This window comes from Fusarium phalaenopsidis (assembly GCF_050370095.1).
Source record: "Fusarium phalaenopsidis strain FUZ10S chromosome Unknown contig_32302, whole genome shotgun sequence".
In the NCBI taxonomy this organism is placed as follows: Eukaryota; Fungi; Ascomycota; class Sordariomycetes; order Hypocreales; family Nectriaceae; genus Fusarium; species Fusarium phalaenopsidis.
The window spans coordinates 1,904,887-1,921,085 of NW_028145405.1; the positions used below are offsets into that span (position 1 = coordinate 1,904,887).

Consider the following 16,199-nt stretch of genomic DNA (forward strand, 5'->3'; position numbering starts at 1 on the left):
AATCCAGCCGCCAAAGGGGACACTTGTTCAATTGAGCCCCTCCATCCATCCATTCATCGCCCCCCAGCCCACCTCCATGTACCCAGACCCCAGCCCAGCCGCACGTCGCAGCCGCAGCAGCAGCTTAGGTACAGCCTTGACTGAGTGCTTGAACCACTGACTGATCCATTGGATTACCTGTCCTCAAGTACAAGTACAAAACTCTCCGCCTCCATCTTCCCATCTCGACATCTCCTCCTCCTTTCCTTCCTCCCCCAATATCATTGACCTTTCCCTTGCCCGTCTCCCAGCGAAGCCCTTCTTTGTGTTTTCTAGGATACCCATCAGACGGCCCATCATGTATCACAAGCGCATCGCCTGCGGCTTCATGGCGGCTCTGGCTGCCTATGCCTCCGCCGCCGACTCGGATGTCCACCAGCTCACCCAGGACACCTTTGACGAGTTCATCAAGTCCAACGACCTCGTCCTTGCTGAGTGTAAGTCTCGATTGACACCCCGCCCGCTCTCCCCGCCTTCTGCAGCTAGCTAACATGATCTCCAACAGTCTTTGCTCCCTGGTGCGGCCACTGCAAGGCCCTCGCCCCCGAGTACGAGGAGGCTGCCACTACCCTCAAGGAGAAGAACATCAAGCTTGCCAAGGTTGACTGCACCGAGGAGGCCGACCTCTGCAAGAACTTTGGTGTCGAGGGTTACCCCACCCTCAAGGTCTTCCGTGGCCTTGACAACATCACTCCCTACAGCGGTCAGCGCAAGGCTGCTGGGTAAGTCGACCTGTCCCAGAGACCGTCGATAGCTCGCCTGCTAACATGGCATCTTCCAGCATCACCTCCTACATGATCAAGCAGTCCCTCCCCGCTGTCTCCATCCTCACCAAGGACACCCTCGAGGAGTTCAAGACTGCCGACAAGGTCGTCGTCATCGCCTACATCAACGCCGACGACAAGGCCTCCAACGAGACCTTCTCCAAGATCGCCGAGGGTCTCCGCGACACCTACCTCTTCGGTGGCGTCAACGACGCCGCTGTTGCCGAGGCTGAGGGCGTCAAGGCCCCCGCCGTGGTTGTCTACAAGGCCTTCGATGAGGGCAAGAACACCTTCACCGAGAAGTTCGAGGCTGAGGCCATCGAGTCCTTCATCTCCACCTCCGCCACCCCTCTCATTGGCGAGGTTGGCCCTGAGACCTACGCCGGCTACATGTCTGCCGGCATCCCCCTGGCCTACATCTTCTCCGAGACCGCTGAGGAGCGCAAGGAGCTCGGTGACGCCATCAAGCCCATTGCTGAGAAGTACAAGGGCAAGATCAACTTTGCCACCATCGACGCCAAGGCTTTCGGTGCCCACGCTGGCAACCTGAACCTCAAGACCGACAAGTTCCCCTCTTTCGCCATCCAGGAGATTGCCAAGAACCAGAAGTTCCCCTTCGACCAGGAGAAGGAGATCACCCACGACAGCATCGCCAAGTTCGTTGAGGACTTCTCCGAGGGCAAGATTGAGCCTAGCATCAAGTCTGAGCCCATCCCCGAGACCCAGGAGGGTCCCGTCACCGTCGTCGTCGCCAAGAGCTACAACGACATCGTCCTCGACGACACCAAGGATGTCCTGATTGAGTTCTACGCTCCCTGGTGCGGTCACTGCAAGGCTCTCGCCCCCAAGTACGATGAGCTTGCTACCCAGTTCGCTGCCTCTGAGTTCAAGGACAAGGTTGTCATCGCCAAGGTTGATGCCACCCAGAACGATGTTCCCGATGAGATCCAGGGCTTCCCCACCATCAAGCTGTACCCCGCTGGTGGCAAGGACGCTCCCGTCACCTACCAGGGCTCCCGCACTGTTGAGGACCTCGCTGAGTTCATCAAGGAGAACGGCAAGTACAAGGCCGAGCTCTCCGCCAAGGAGGAGGGTACCGAGGAGGCTGCCCCCGCCGCCAGTGAGGAGAAGAAGGAGGCTGAGAAGGAGAAGGAGGCCGATGGCCATGATGAGCTGTAAACACATGATGTCATATTAGTATACTAAAAGGGGCTTATCTGATTTCACGGGCGCGGGATTTGATGGTGCTGTCGTTTGATGGCACCTCTGATGAGATTTGCTACTAGTTTCCGTGGCAAAATTGGACAATGATGATTGACTACCACCTACCACTTGATACACTCTACTGCTTGTTCCTGAACCGAACTGTGCCATCATCTGTTGCAATCTTGAGGAATGTGAATAAAGTTGACCATCACTACGTTATCTGTCACTTGCTTGGCCCCTGCGACTCGAATAGCAGACAGGACACTGATGGTTTGGAGGTTTTAGGGTCCGCCTATCTGTAGCATACTAGAGCTCTCAGTCTACGGTCCGTCTCCCAACCTTTTACTATCAGTATATGAGTCTGAGTCATGACTGCAGCCCAGCATATTATCGGAATGCGTAAGTCGTATATGTTTATGAGTCGGGCTTACAAACACGTCCGCAACGTGGGACAGAATCGTACAAATCCCTCGATCTCTCCTCCTCTTCGCCAATTGCCTCGAGATGTAAAGAAATGTGACCAGGTCATTCTGACTCCACCGCGTCAACCCGGCAATTTCGAGGAGAGATTCACCCTGGTCTGAATCCCCTTTTATACACTTTTCCACCTCTCTTGTTGCTGTATCAATCCATTACTTCTTGCCCTGCGTCTTTGTCTCCAGGGCCTGGACGTAGTTGCTGAGGCGGGTGACGGAGGCCTGGAGGGTCTGTGATGGTGGGGTCAGCTTCCGGATCGCAAGGTCGAACGGGGTTGAATCGAGGTCGTTGCTTATCAATTGCCTCATCCCTTTGGTTACGCACGTAGATGTCCTCGGTCAAGAGGTCGTTGGCCGTCTTGTACTCCTTGAGGAGGTAGCTGTAGGCGGCGCTGCCGGAGAGGAAGCTGCCAAGAAGGAAGCCGAAGAGGCTGGCGGACGGTCTAGTTAGCCAATTCCAATTTCCTCGAGCTGGAGGTTGTCGGTCCCGACTCACCCTCCCCGGAAAGCTCCCATGGGTTTCCGGGCCGGCAGAGGCGCGGCGTCGGCCATTCGTCGGGCGGAGGTGTGGAAGCTCCGCGCAGCGAGCGCGCGGCTGCTGGAGAGGAGGACTCTTGACGGCAGGGACATTGTTTCGTGGGTGGGTGGGCGACGGGGGATTGCGGTGTTTAAGAGGCGAGAGAAGCTGGCTGTGATGGGCGATGGACGTCAGAGGTGCTACCCGTCGGGTGCTCGGAATATTCTGAGCGGTTGTGCTTCGCTGGACGGTTCTTGCGTGTGATTGGCTACGTCACGTCTTGCGAGGGGAGCAACGGCTCCGGCAGATTTTCCGACCGATATGAGTTTTATGTGTCTACACCCCCATTTGCTCACACCTTCAAAGCTATCAGCCAACCACAAGACTTTGAGCCGCACGCTAACCCGGGCTTGGGATAGCTACAGCCCCACTCATGCCAAAGCTCTTATCCTAACCTATCCATTGGCCAAATAACTTAAGGGTGTCGAATGTTAAGGGGGTCGCTTTGGCGAAACAAAAACGTTGGAGCATCCTTACGAGCCAACTTCGTAAGCTTCTAAGGCATCATCAACAAACCTGCAATGAACAACTTTGGAGTGATCGAGCTCGCCAGCGCCAAGACAACGTCGGCTCCGGGCTGGGCCTATGTTCCTGACAACACTATCGCCAGCCGCTCGACGGCGCCTACCAACAGGAAGCGCGCCCGGAATGCGCCTGGCCTAACCCTCAGCGATTTGACGGCGCGCCAAGATACGAAGATACGAAAAGAGGTCGAGGCGTTGGATAAGGATGGTGGAAGAGACAATACTATACCGTTGCCGGTCAAAAGTGGGAGAGGTATGCGAGTGATGGTCTTGCTCGTCGGCTGGAGCTAACTTCGATAGCCCTAGGGAAGCATACGCCCAATGTTCGTAAGATCCTGCAGTCGCAAAAGACCTTTGGCAATCACCTCGACGACTTCCTCGCGATGCAAGCACTAGCAGAGTCGAATCCTGCCCTCTCTCGATCCAACACGGCTGGCGCAAACAACAAGCGGTCCTCGGGCAGCAGGAGAGATACTCCCACATCATCTCGTCAACCCGCGCAGGACGAAGACATCACAATGACCGACGCGAACCTCCCGCCCGTCCTTTCGGAATCCTCAAGACCTCCACCGACATCACACCCAGGCGATGACGACCTGCTGCTAATGTCATGCGTGCCCGAAATGCCGTCCGACGAGGAGCTGCGCAAGCTTCTGGCTCATCCGCCTCTAAACTATGGTGAAGCGACTGGCAATTGGGATCCGAAATACCCGACGAGGGTGTTTTGCTCAGTTTGCGGGTATTGGGGACGCGTGAGGTGTATGAAGTGCGGGACAAGAGTCTGCGCGCTGGAGTGTCTGGAGGCGCATAAGGAGGAATGTGTCACACGGTATGGGCTGTAACAGAAAGCTCGTTTGTGTGTGCTTTGCATGGGATTTATGATACGATGATACGGTAAGGAGTTACGGAGCTACTGGGTTAGAGAATGGCCTGATACCCCTGGATGAGCTTGGAACAAGGGAATTACTGAGCATGAGTCAGATTGCGATTTCGGATCTGAGTCTGGGTGTCCAATATGTCTGTGATGACTGTACATGGTGTTTCAAAGCACTGATCATTTGCGGAATGATCCCGTTGTGACTGTACTAGATCGATACGACGGTGAGAGAAGCTTCAACATGCTCTCAGGAGGCCAATGACATGAGGCCCTGACAGACATGCACGATTGCTCTCAGGAGTCAACCCCGAAATAGCATACAGACGGACGCTCAAGACCGAGATGAAGGCGCCATGATGGTCAATAGTTGTCAGTCCAGACTGGTTACGGAGACAGAGTGGGCAGATTGATTGGCCACCGAGGATCTACCGATAACACTGAGCCGCCGATAACAACACCAGGACCCCTGTCAAACTCGTTCAGTGACTCAACCCCACCTAGCGTTTAATGCCCCCTGTGCCCCGCCATCAAGACAGACCAGACCAGACCCAAGACCGCAACTTCTCCCACCACAACTGCAACATCTTGCAAGTCCTCATCATGTCGTCCGAACAAGCTGATGCTGTGAAAGCGGCCGAGGGCGCCCCCGAGCAGAGCCTGCCCTCCCGCCCCGCCAAGCAGCCCAAGGAGAAGAAGCCCGCCAAGGGTGGAAAGTCTTCTGGCCTCGAGGTTTGTGCCCCTCCCTCTGCTGGCCGCCCGCTGAGAGAAACATGGCATCATGGTCATGGCGACCCCATTGCTAACCCACGTTGTAGCTACCAGATCTCCCCGAGTTCATCCAGCACCGACTCGATCTCTTCGACAAGATCAAGGCTCGACAGGAGGCCGAAATCGCTGGTGCGTGGTGAAGAAAAAACTATCCTATCCGGCTTTGCCACGACTCGCGTCTCGAATCGAATCGACTGACCACGACTGTAGAGAAACCTCGTGAGGAAATCATCATCTCTCTTCCCAATGGCAAGGAGCACACCGGAACCTCGTGGGAGACCACCCCCTTCTCCATCGCCAAGGGCATCTCCAAGTCGCTGCTCGAGCGCACCGTCATCTCCCTCGTCGACGGCGAGCTGTGGGATCTGACCCGACCCCTTGAGAAGAGCTGCAAGCTCGAGCTCCTCGACTTTGAGCACCCCGAAGGTAGAATTGTATTGTAAACTCGAGTGCGGAACGGCGCGGCTGACGCACGAGACAGGCAAGAAGGTCTTCTGGCACTCGTCTGCCCACATTCTCGGAGAGGCTGCCGAGCGACGCTTTGGATGCTACCTCTGCAACGGTCCCCCCACTGAGGACCCCCCAGGTTTCTACTATGATATGGCCAACATGGGAGAGTATGTTTACTTGGTGCTGCTCTTTGCAATCACACACTAACAAGATGACAGGCAAGTGATTGCCGACGAGGACAAGAAGGCTCTGGAGCAGCTCTCCAACAGCATCATCAAGCAGAAGCAGCCTTTTGAGCGTCTCGAGATGACCAAGGATGAGCTCCTCGAGATGTTCAAGTACAGCAAGTACAAGGAGTATTTCATCAACCAGCGAGTCCCCGATGGCACCAAGAGCACTGTCTACCGCTGTGGACCCCTGATCGATCTGTGCCGAGGACCTCACGTTCCTACCACCGGCAACATCAAGGCCTTTTCCGTCCTCAGGGTACGTGTTTCCTGGCCTATAAGCTTTTAAACAGAACACGGGAGTTAACAATGACAGAACTCTGCCGCCTACTGGCTTGGTGACAGCAACAACGAGTCCGTCCAGCGAATTGCTGGTATCTCATTCCCCGACAAGAAGCAGCTCGAGGAGTACAAGCACTTCCTGGCCGAGGCCGCCAAGCGCAACCACCGAAAGATTGGCCAGGACCAGAAGCTGTTCTTCTTCGACGAGGTGTCTCCTGGATCCACCTTCTTCCTGCCGCACGGTGTGCGCATCTACAATGCCCTGATGGACCTCCTCAAGGGCGAGTACCGGAAACGTGGCTTCACCGAGGTCATGTCCCCCAACGTGTACAAGGCGGACCTGTGGAAGATCTCTGGTCACTGGGGCCACTACGAGGAGAACATGTTCACCTTTGACGTCGAGAAGGAGCGATATGGCCTGAAGCCCATGAACTGCCCCGGACACTGCAAGATCTTTGCCCACTCGGACGTCACTTACAAGGACCTGCCATGGAGGATGGCCGATTTCGGTGTGCTGCACCGCAACGAGTTCTCGGGTGCCCTGTCTGGTCTTACCAGAGTCCGTCGTTTCCAGCAGGATGATGCCCACATCTTCTGTACTGTGGACCAGGTGCGTGAGACTAAACCGTTTGTTGAATCGAAATACTAACATTAGACAGATCCGAGATGAGATCGAGTCTGCCTTTGACTTCCTGAGCGCCGTGTACGGCCTGTTTGGCTTCTCTTTCAAGCTCAAGCTTTCTACCCGTCCTGAGAAGTACGTTGGTGACATCGCCACCTGGGATATTGCCGAGCAGAAGCTCCAGGAGGCTCTGGAGTCGTTTGCACAGAAGAACGACGCCAAGTGGGAGTTCAACCCCGGTGATGGTGCTTTCTACGGCCCCAAGATCGACATCACTCTATACGATGCCCTTCGCCGAGACCACCAGTGCGGTACCATTCAGCTTGACTTCAACCTTCCCCGACGATTCAAGCTTCGATATGTGGCCGCTAAAGACGAGAGCGGAGTCAGCGACGGCAGCGACCCTTCGGAGGATCTCCCCGCGGGATACTCGCGCCCTGTCATGATTCACCGTGCTGTGCTGGGCAGCTTTGAGCGAATGTTTGGTGTGCTGGCAGAGCACTTTGCGGGCAAGTGGCCTTTCTGGCTCAGCCCCCGACAGATCCTGGTTGTACCCGTCATGCCTGCGGTGAACGACTACGCCAAGGAGATCCAGCAGATCTTCCAGGAGAAGGAACTGTACATTGACGTCGACCTCAGCGGCAACACCTTCCAGAAGAAGATCCGTACTGGCCAGCTGGAGCAGTACAACTTTATCTTTGGTATGTTTACAATGACAGACTATGGTTAACATGGTTCAATGGCTAACTCGATGATGTAGTGGTTGGTGCTGAGGAGGCCAAGTCGCGCACCGTCAACATCCGCAACCGAGACGACCAGGCTACTCAGACCAAGGGTGAGCTGGTGCCGATCGACGAGGCCCTCGAGTCTCTTGTCAAGCTCAAGGTTGAGCGACGTCTGGAAAACAAGATGTAAAGAGAAGAGACCCGGTTATAGAGAATCAAGGGTGGGGGTGGCGGGCGAGCGAGGGTAAAAGTAGATGGCGTACTTGAGATTCATCATTCAATGACATTGAAACGAGACATGTAGATGTATGCCATGTAGAAGTATCGATCGACTTCAAGGAGCGGTCAATGGAGAAGAAGACCCGTGAGCAGTATGTCTGTCACTGGGAATCTACGAGCGTTCCCTCGAGGCCCAGTTCAGGTGAAGCTGAGAATGGGGCTGAAGTGATAGTCTGGACATGGGGAGCCAACAACCAGGAGAGGCCCCCACGATGATGGAATTGGGCATCAAGACGATGGGGGATTGGAGAGGAGCAATTGAGCTCGTATGCATCACAGAGAGTCACGAGGAGATTCGAATGTGCGGTGCCATGCATTTGCGGTGACGGGGGGACGAGGAAGAAGACGAGGATCGGGATGTGGGAGGCCGAACTCGGGAAGAGAGAGATCCACCGACGAAAAGACGCGGAGATGCAGTCGATGACGGGGGATCCTCGAGGATCGGGGGCAGAGTCTGTGCTGCGCTGTGCTGTCGTGTAGATTGGAGAGCAATAAGCAACAGATTGAGTGAAGCCAAGGAGGGAGAATGCGAGATGACGATCAAGAGATGAAGGGGGATGCCCTGTCTGCCTGTCAGCCCTGTCGAGATCGATTCAGCTGTGCTGTGTCTACGTTTGTTTGCCTGCCTGACTGTGTGTCTGTGTCTGTGTCTGTGTGTGCGTGGGTGCGTGTGTGTAACACGACCCCAAGATGGTGAGTGACCCATTCATCACGTCGGAGCCGCTCCACGGTGTGCGGGTTTTTTCCCTCGTGCTTTCTTTTCCCTTGTAACAGAATCGTTGACCTGCCAGACGTTGCTTTTTCCTTGCCTCCCCAGCCTTCAATGAGCGGCTGGCAGCAATGTGGTGGTTCCGCATTCGCTTAATAACTACCTAGTTTGTTTCTTTTGTTGGTTGTTACGAAGATGGGCGGCAGGGATATGGTGTTGGAAGAAGAGACAAGGCAGAGCGAAAGTGTGAGAAAGTGTGTGAGAGTGCATACCTGGAATGCGCGTCGGTCGAGAGAGATAGCCGGGCCTGGTGGTTTATTCGCCGGCCGGCAGAGACATGATGTATCGTTTCTGATGGGCGCCGACAACTGGGACCGGTGAAGAAATAGTCACAAGCAAACACGGAAACCAACCTCAGCCCTCAAGGGATAGTCTCATTTTTTGAGGGTCCCTCGGTCCTCCATAGGGCAAAGAAAGGGAGGGGGATACAACGCGGGACGGAGAAGAGCGAAGAGAGAAAGATGATGTATCAGTTTTGCACTTTGAATGTTTGCCCTCAAAGCATGGGGTAAAACTGAGGATGTGATATTTCATCTATTCAGAGACAGACAGAAGAAACGAACGAGCCAACGGCAGCAACTGACGCGGGTGAGACTGCAGACGGTGAAAAGTGCAAATGCTCAGGACCTATGGATTGCCTCAAGCCGCTCGCCTGGGGTTACACGCCCGAGGTCGGTGGCTACCTGGACATTGATGGCTGAGCCTGTTTGCATGACGAGCTGCCCATCATCAGCACTTCCAACCTGGCTGCCTCCATACCTAGCCTGGGTACTACTCGCTGACTATCTATGCATGAATAGTAGAGAATGTATCCAAAAGGACCGTATCCGCATCTGTGCATGTTGGTCCGAGGACGAGCACGGCCCGTAAGAGGATACAGAAATCCATGGATAGATGACAATATACTACGGATAGTACCAGGCATCACACTGGGGTATTACCTGCTATTTCGGGATGTTACGAGATACCACCCCGTTATTAATAGAGCCAAGTTGCGAACTCGCGGTGGGCCAAAGGGTTCAAGTCAACTTGTGCTACAGTACCTAGGTACTGCCCTGCACTCAGCACTGGGAACTCTTGCGTTCCAGGTTCGTGGGATTTGATTGCGTGGTGCATCGGGGGACAGGCTGACGCTGACCCGTGACCCGGGGGCATCAGCAATGCATCCCATTCAATGGGGTGTGGTGGTACAAGAGGAGAGACATGGGAATTCCATTTGTCTCCGAGGGATAGAAGAGGGGGTTGGCGATGGCGTCGCAACCGTCGTGGGTCGATGGCGGCTGCAAAGAGCGCGATGCATGACGGACGCGGCAAGCGATGCGTCATGTAACGCTACATCAAGATGCAGCGAACGAGGGGCAGGCAAGCAAGATAAGAAGAAGAAGAAAAAAGAAAGACTCAGTAGAGCGGAGGTATCGGAGGAGAGCGTTGCTTGAAACAGACGCCGGTATGTAAGTTGGTAGATAGCTTCACCGGGCTGCGTGGAAGGCCTCTCTTTTTTGCCGTGTCATCTGTCATAATAGACTATCACGTTAGTGGACAAGACGGATATCCGGTCCAGAGCGGCCATGGTTCGATTCTTACGATACCAAGGACCCGACGAGATGTCATCCAACACCTTTATCCAATGCTCGTGCTAACGGCGTCCACGGGCTACAGGCATGCTAGCGTGTCTCTAGCACTTGGTCCCTGAGATTCCCAATCTGGATCCAGGCTCTCTCTCACCATCCATCTCACCATGGATAGGCGACGGGCAACAAGACCCTGGTCGTGTTTTTTTTTCTGGGGTGACACAAGGTTGTGCCAGGTGAGAAAACGGTGGAGTTGGTCATGAGCGGGAGGGACTTTTTTTTTTTTTTTTTTTTTTAGCACTTTGAAGAGCAGGGGATCTCACAGTGAGCTGAGGTGAGTTGAACTTGAGAACGAAAGGGGGGGCGCGGCTACGACGATGATGATGATGGCGGCGGTCCGCCCGGGCCTGGGGGGGTACAGTGCATATCATCATGGCCGATGGATGAGATCCATCCAATACACACGCCAAGCAGGTGTTGCGCGAGCAAGGCAAGGCAAGGCTCTCCAGATGCGGATGTTGTGGCATTGGCCAGATCTGCACGTCGCTCAGATGGTGCCAGGAGGCGGAGGCGGAGGCGACGGGTGGGTGAAATGAATGAGATCTGCTGTAGATGGGGGGGAAGGGATCTCATTACCAAGCGATGACAACGATATGCCTGGCTCAGCTATGGAGTTTTATTGTTTCATGTATTTTGCAGATTCATATGTCTGTATGTGCCAAATTGGAAAGAAAAAGAGGACATCATCATCATCGTCAAGGGCACAGACGCTGTGTGTACGTACATACATAAACTGCAACGTGGAGATTGATAAAGGCTGGGCTGAGCTGATGAGACAACCCTCCCTCATCAGTCAGCATTTAACCGACAATCACTTGTCCTTTTTTTTTTTCCTGCTGCCGCCCCCGGATCCATGTCATCTCTCAATCGGGAATCCTCCAACCGCTGGTGGGCACGCAAAGAGGAGGTCAGGGGATGGATGGACGCCAGGGATCCTGTCCTGCCGTCCAGCGCATCAACAGCGATGAAGATGGTTTAGCCTGCCGCTGCGCTGCGAGACGTGAGTGATCCTCAGTGCATAAGGGGGATATTATGTACATACCTACGTAGTTATGCCCTTCCATGCTATCATCAGGGGATTTTCTCTTATCCACCCCGTGCTTTGTCTGCAGGACAGTTCATCAAATAGCAACAGCCCGCAGGCATTGGCATTCACTCGGGATTTGCGTACCTATCAAAGCAGTCAACCTCTCTGAGCCAACACCAACTGACCTCCATATCGTCTACCCCCTGTCCGTCCACCCGCTCCCTGAACGCTTCCCGCCGCTCAGATCGTTCGCTAGCGCCGTCGGAGGCTTTTCTGGGCTCCAGCTCACGTCTTGGACCATCCCCCATCCGCAACCACATCGACCCATTTTTCCCCTCCTCTGGACAGGACCCTGGGGCTTGCTCTACCGGCCCCCCAGCACGGGCAGGCTCTGATCGTGGGTTGAGCCCATCGTGGATCGGATGCCATAGGCGCACTCTTGGGCACGCACACAGCGGCCAACCGCCAGATAGAGCCTGTCTGCTGTTTTCTGCAGGGCACCCGGCCTCACCAGTGCCTGAGCACAGTACAGTACAGCACGTAGCACCTTCCACTTGGGAGCGGAACGAAGTAGGTACAGTAACTCAGGCAGCACGTGTAGAAGCAGATACAACGGAGTGACTGCCATCTTGGGTCAACCACATACACCACCACCAACACCAACGACAACAAACGACGACAGAAAAGGGCTGATGCTGGGCTGATGCTGGCTCATGCCCGCTCATGCTGGTTTGATGCTGAAACGGGCATTCCCAGAGGTACCTCCATACAGTACCTAACCCACGGCGATCCCCGGAGTCGATCCCTCCCATCCTCGATGCGCCTGCTTGGCTTCATCATTTCTCACCTCGAGCGATCTCTATCCGGCAACTTCAGCGACCGAGGACGACGAGACGTGACGAGGACAAAGCCTTTTGAAAGTGCATTTATCCCTTGCTCACCGCGCCCGCTTTTTGGCTTTTGCTTCGCCTCCTCCCCCAATAGCACCGTACCCTTGCTCCTCCTGCTTCACTATTTGCCTTCTTGCTTGCCTGCCCGCTTGATTGCCTCTCGTCTCCATTGGATCCTGGCAGAACCCTGTCCTGCCTGCTGCTGCGCTGCATGGGGAGAAGCGTTAGTAGCTGCAACCCTGGCCATCACGCATCACGACTAATACCCGCAGCCCGCAGCGAGGCCAGCCCGTCCAGAACAGACCTACCTCCAGCGGCATCCACTTCATCCTGTCTCCAACAACAAAACCGACCTTCAACCCTTCCTCCTTAATTCTCCATCGCCCATTGCCGCAACGGCTTGATCAGATACCCAGCTACGTCAGGCACAGCGACCGGGTTTTATTATTACCTGCTAGCCTGCGACGATCTTCTGCTTGCCAGCTGCAGCCCGGCTTACCTCGAGGTGCCTATTGTCTCTGGCCCACGCCCCTCGGTCACCAGCGCCAAAGCCCCTCCAGCGAGCGCCCAAGATCCAAGACATTTGCTGCCTCTTGTCTCGCTCGCCAAAAGCAACGAGGAGGCTATCGTCCAGACTGCCAGACCGCTAGCACGCGAGCGACCTCACCCCCCTTCTCACTCTCTCACCCCTTTGTGAGCTTTTCCGGATGCAGAAGGCACCGCTGCTCGCTGTAGGGCTTTAGAAAAGTTCGGGTCTCCCCCTTCGGGCCTGATTCACGATGCGCCGCGCTGCACTCAACAAGTCCAAGGCCAAGCTCAAGGATCGACCACGAGACGATCTCCCAGCCGCTCCCGCTGCAACTGCCACCGTTGCCGTCGCCGCCTCGTCCGTGACTGCCGTAGAGGCCCTCCTGCGGGATGAGGGCTTTCAGGCTCACAATCACGAACTCCTCGATCCCTCCGTCCCCGTGCCGAACCAAGCTCCCGTGCCTCCGGCTCCGGTCTCCGCCTCGGTCTCCGTCACTGCCCACGACGCCGTCCCCGTCCCCGACTTGCTCTCGCAGCTAGATCATGATCGGCATCTCTTTGTCCACTCCGTCGCTGATTCGTCTCATGCCGCCGTCTCCTCTTCAACGTTGGATGCGCCCATGACAGATGCGTTCCCCGCCGAACTTGACGCCGTCTCCGCTACCGCTGCCGCTACCGCCGCCACCAACACAACTTCTTCCGCCATTGCGACTTCCGCTCCTCCAACTAACTTTACACCTTCTCCCGCCGCCCATCTACCGCACCAGGACGGCGACGACGACGACAACGACCAAGTCACCACCGCCATCAGCAACACATACGCAAACGCCTCCCAATCTGTCGAATCCGATCACGACGACGATATTGAGCTAGACCTGGACGCGTCCTTCCGCCCTCCTATACTCGACGACCTCTACATCCCCACCAGCAACCCCAACCTCGACCCCGACTACATTCATCACTACCACGCGGAAAATTATGACCTTGATATGAGCGACAGTGACGGCGGTGCTTCTCTTGAAGACGACGGCATCTACGTACCTCAGCTTCAAGCCGACCATCACTCCCATCTCGCTCAACCCCAGGAGGACGATGATGCCCAGGCTCCCTCCTCTGGTCCAGTCAATTACCTCTTACACACTTTCTTCAACGTACCCTCCCTAGCAGGCGCCGACATCGTCATGGACGGCGCTCCGCCTCCCGGGCCATGGGCTCCCACGCCCAACAACGCCCCCCTTCCACTACCACAACCTCCTATTCTAATCGAACCCCTCGATCTTGCCCCGATCAGCAACCCCAACCCAACAATGCTGGGGTCCGAAAACCACGGCTTGATCGACTTCCTCTGGCATTGGTCGCGCGAAGCACGCATTGCGCACTCATATTCGATGCGAGCCTATGCACCTTGTCCCGAGGACATCCGCCGGCAGGCGCAGATACACATGAACGAGGTTCGGTACGACGATCTCCACGGCGACCAATATGATTTGCAGGGCATGGATTGGGATTCAATGGGCACTACTCGTGAACACGCCCGCCGAAGGCGCCTCGACACTTACAAGAACTACGTCAACAAAGAGGGATCTGATCGGTTGAATGTAAGTGTCCATCTGCACCCAACTCTAGCTCATGGACGGGTAAGCTAAGACGGATGATAGCCTCACATGACCGATGTCAGGATCCCCGCTACGGATAGCTTCTTCAGATTCAGGAAGTACCTAGTTCGCCGGGATGTCTACCTAGCTCACTTCCAACTGCGCAGCGTGCTGGCATGCCCTTCACGCTCACAGGCCTACTACCCCGGGGGCCGAGGAGTCAACCATATGAACCCCGTCTCGGGCAAGACCGAGCTCTTCCTCAACAACAGCGATGTGACGGGCCTCGGAGCTGTCATCTCTACTCTCGACGCCAACCACGGAGTCTTGATGGCCGGCACCTTCAATGGGGAGTACTACCTCAAGAACTTGTACACCGAGGACAAGAAGGACTACTCCGACGGTCAGATCACACCGAACCTGGGAGGAATCACCAACCATATTCAGATCCACAAGCCTCGACGATCCTCTAGCCCCGTCGCCGCCATTTCGAGCAACGATGAAGGGTTCCGTGTCATGGATCTCGCAACGGAGAAGTTCCTGCTGCAGACCCGGTATCGGTTCGCGCTCAACTGCTCCAGCATCTCTCCTGACGGCCGACTGAGGGCCATGGTCGGCGACGACTTCAAGGTCATCATCTCGGACGCCGACACTGGCCAGATCCAACAGGAACTGGCTGGGCACCGCGACTTCGGCTTCTCCTGCGACTGGTGTGATGACGGCTGGACGGTGGCCACTGGCTTCCAGGATAAGGGCGTCAAGATCTGGGATGCTCGCCGGTGGTGCGACTCAAGGGGCATCAGCACGCCTCTCTGCACCATCAGGTCGGAGATGGCTGGTGTCAGAAACCTACGTTTCTCGCCAGCCGGCAGTGGTAAAAGGGTTCTTGTGGCAGCCGAGGAAGCTGACTTTGTCAACATAATCGACGCCCAGACGTATCACACGAAGCAGACGATCGACGTCTTTGGCGAGATCGGAGGCATCGCCTTCACCAACGGCGGCCAGGACTTAAACGTGCTCGTGAGCGACCGAAGCCGTGGTGGCCTGCTCCAACTCGAGCGATGCGGCGTAGGACCTGAGCCTTTCTTCAATAACTCGTGGCGAAGGTTTACTGACCGCGATACTGATCAGTGGCGCTATCGGGTTGACGAGAATGCACATAAACATGAGCCTTACCGCCGAAGGCCTACCTCTATCGACAAAGTAGCAATCTTTTGAAGGAGAAGCATGTCCCTCTTCTCAAGCTGACACCCAACGGGGTCAAGGATAACGATACCCGCAGCATATCTCTACACTTGCTGCTTGACCTTGCTCGTCACTCATATTATTCGAAGCACACGACACGACTCTCTCTCGATTAGCATTATACCCCCTTTTGTTATCGTTTAATCAGCTTATTCACCATCCATCAACCAGGGAGCGACCAAATGGTCTATGACGACACGCCACCAGCAAATAGGCGACTATGCATTTTTGAGGGGAGAGGCCAGAGCATCAATCCATCCACCTAGCTTCAAAGCGTTCCACTCATGTCTCTTTGCATGTTTTTCACATTTTCTTTTGGCTTTCCTTCCCTCTTCTGTCACTGTTATCCTGACGGCTCGGAAAAGCCCAGGCGGTCTTGGGGATACTAGATACAAGGACATCGGCAACGGGAATCTTCTGGGGGTCCTTTTTTTTCCCCTTTCTTTTCTTTTCTTATTGGGAATTTGCATCGACAAGTGGGAAGCTATCATGCTGGGGTGTTAACTATACGTTCTGCGGGGATGTCTGAGCATCAAGGGTGAGTTTTTTGGGATTACCTGGAAAGGGGGTTCAAGGCCGTTGTATATCTATCTATATTGCCATGTTGCACTCAGTATTATTTTGATTCTTAATCAAACGATGACGCCGAATAATGAAACCAAGCCAAAACCACTTGAAGTTCTCTCATTACGACTTCG

At 55.2% G+C, this 16,199-nt stretch overlaps 5 protein-coding genes across 5 annotated transcripts; 4 read left to right on the plus strand and 1 right to left on the minus strand.

Moving 5' to 3' along the window:
- Window positions 1-337: 337 nt before the first annotated feature.
- LRP88_07961 (protein disulfide isomerase PDI1) lies at window positions 338-1,982 on the plus strand (the record flags this gene model as incomplete). Its single annotated transcript, XM_083244473.1, has 3 exons — window positions 338-476; window positions 545-761; window positions 821-1,982. The coding sequence occupies 3 exons, from the start codon at window positions 338-340 to the stop codon at window positions 1,980-1,982; spliced, it is 1,518 nt and encodes a 505-aa protein (XP_083098967.1).
- A 659-nt stretch (window positions 1,983-2,641) lies between these two features.
- On the minus strand, window positions 2,642-3,115 carry LRP88_07962 (uncharacterized protein; the record flags this gene model as incomplete). The annotated part of the gene is made up of 3 exons (XM_083244474.1): window positions 2,642-2,716; window positions 2,811-2,928; window positions 2,982-3,115. The coding sequence occupies 3 exons, from the start codon at window positions 3,113-3,115 to the stop codon at window positions 2,642-2,644; spliced, it is 327 nt and encodes a 108-aa protein (XP_083098968.1).
- Window positions 3,116-3,583: 468 nt separating this feature from the next.
- LRP88_07963 (zinc finger HIT domain-containing protein) lies at window positions 3,584-4,428 on the plus strand (the record flags this gene model as incomplete). Its single annotated transcript, XM_083244475.1, has 2 exons — window positions 3,584-3,847; window positions 3,898-4,428. 2 exons carry the CDS (start codon window positions 3,584-3,586, stop codon window positions 4,426-4,428), a joined length of 795 nt encoding a protein of 264 aa, XP_083098969.1.
- A 635-nt stretch (window positions 4,429-5,063) lies between these two features.
- Window positions 5,064-7,727, plus strand: LRP88_07964 (threonine--tRNA ligase THS1; the record flags this gene model as incomplete). The annotated part of the gene is made up of 8 exons (XM_083244476.1): window positions 5,064-5,192; window positions 5,279-5,360; window positions 5,442-5,657; window positions 5,713-5,848; window positions 5,900-6,167; window positions 6,225-6,804; window positions 6,857-7,513; window positions 7,573-7,727. 8 exons carry the CDS (start codon window positions 5,064-5,066, stop codon window positions 7,725-7,727), a joined length of 2,223 nt encoding a protein of 740 aa, XP_083098970.1.
- A 5,185-nt stretch (window positions 7,728-12,912) lies between these two features.
- On the plus strand, window positions 12,913-15,474 carry LRP88_07965 (quinon protein alcohol dehydrogenase-like superfamily; the record flags this gene model as incomplete). Its single annotated transcript, XM_083244477.1, has 2 exons — window positions 12,913-14,259; window positions 14,320-15,474. 2 exons carry the CDS (start codon window positions 12,913-12,915, stop codon window positions 15,472-15,474), a joined length of 2,502 nt encoding a protein of 833 aa, XP_083098971.1.
- Between the last annotated feature and the right edge of the window lie 725 nt (window positions 15,475-16,199).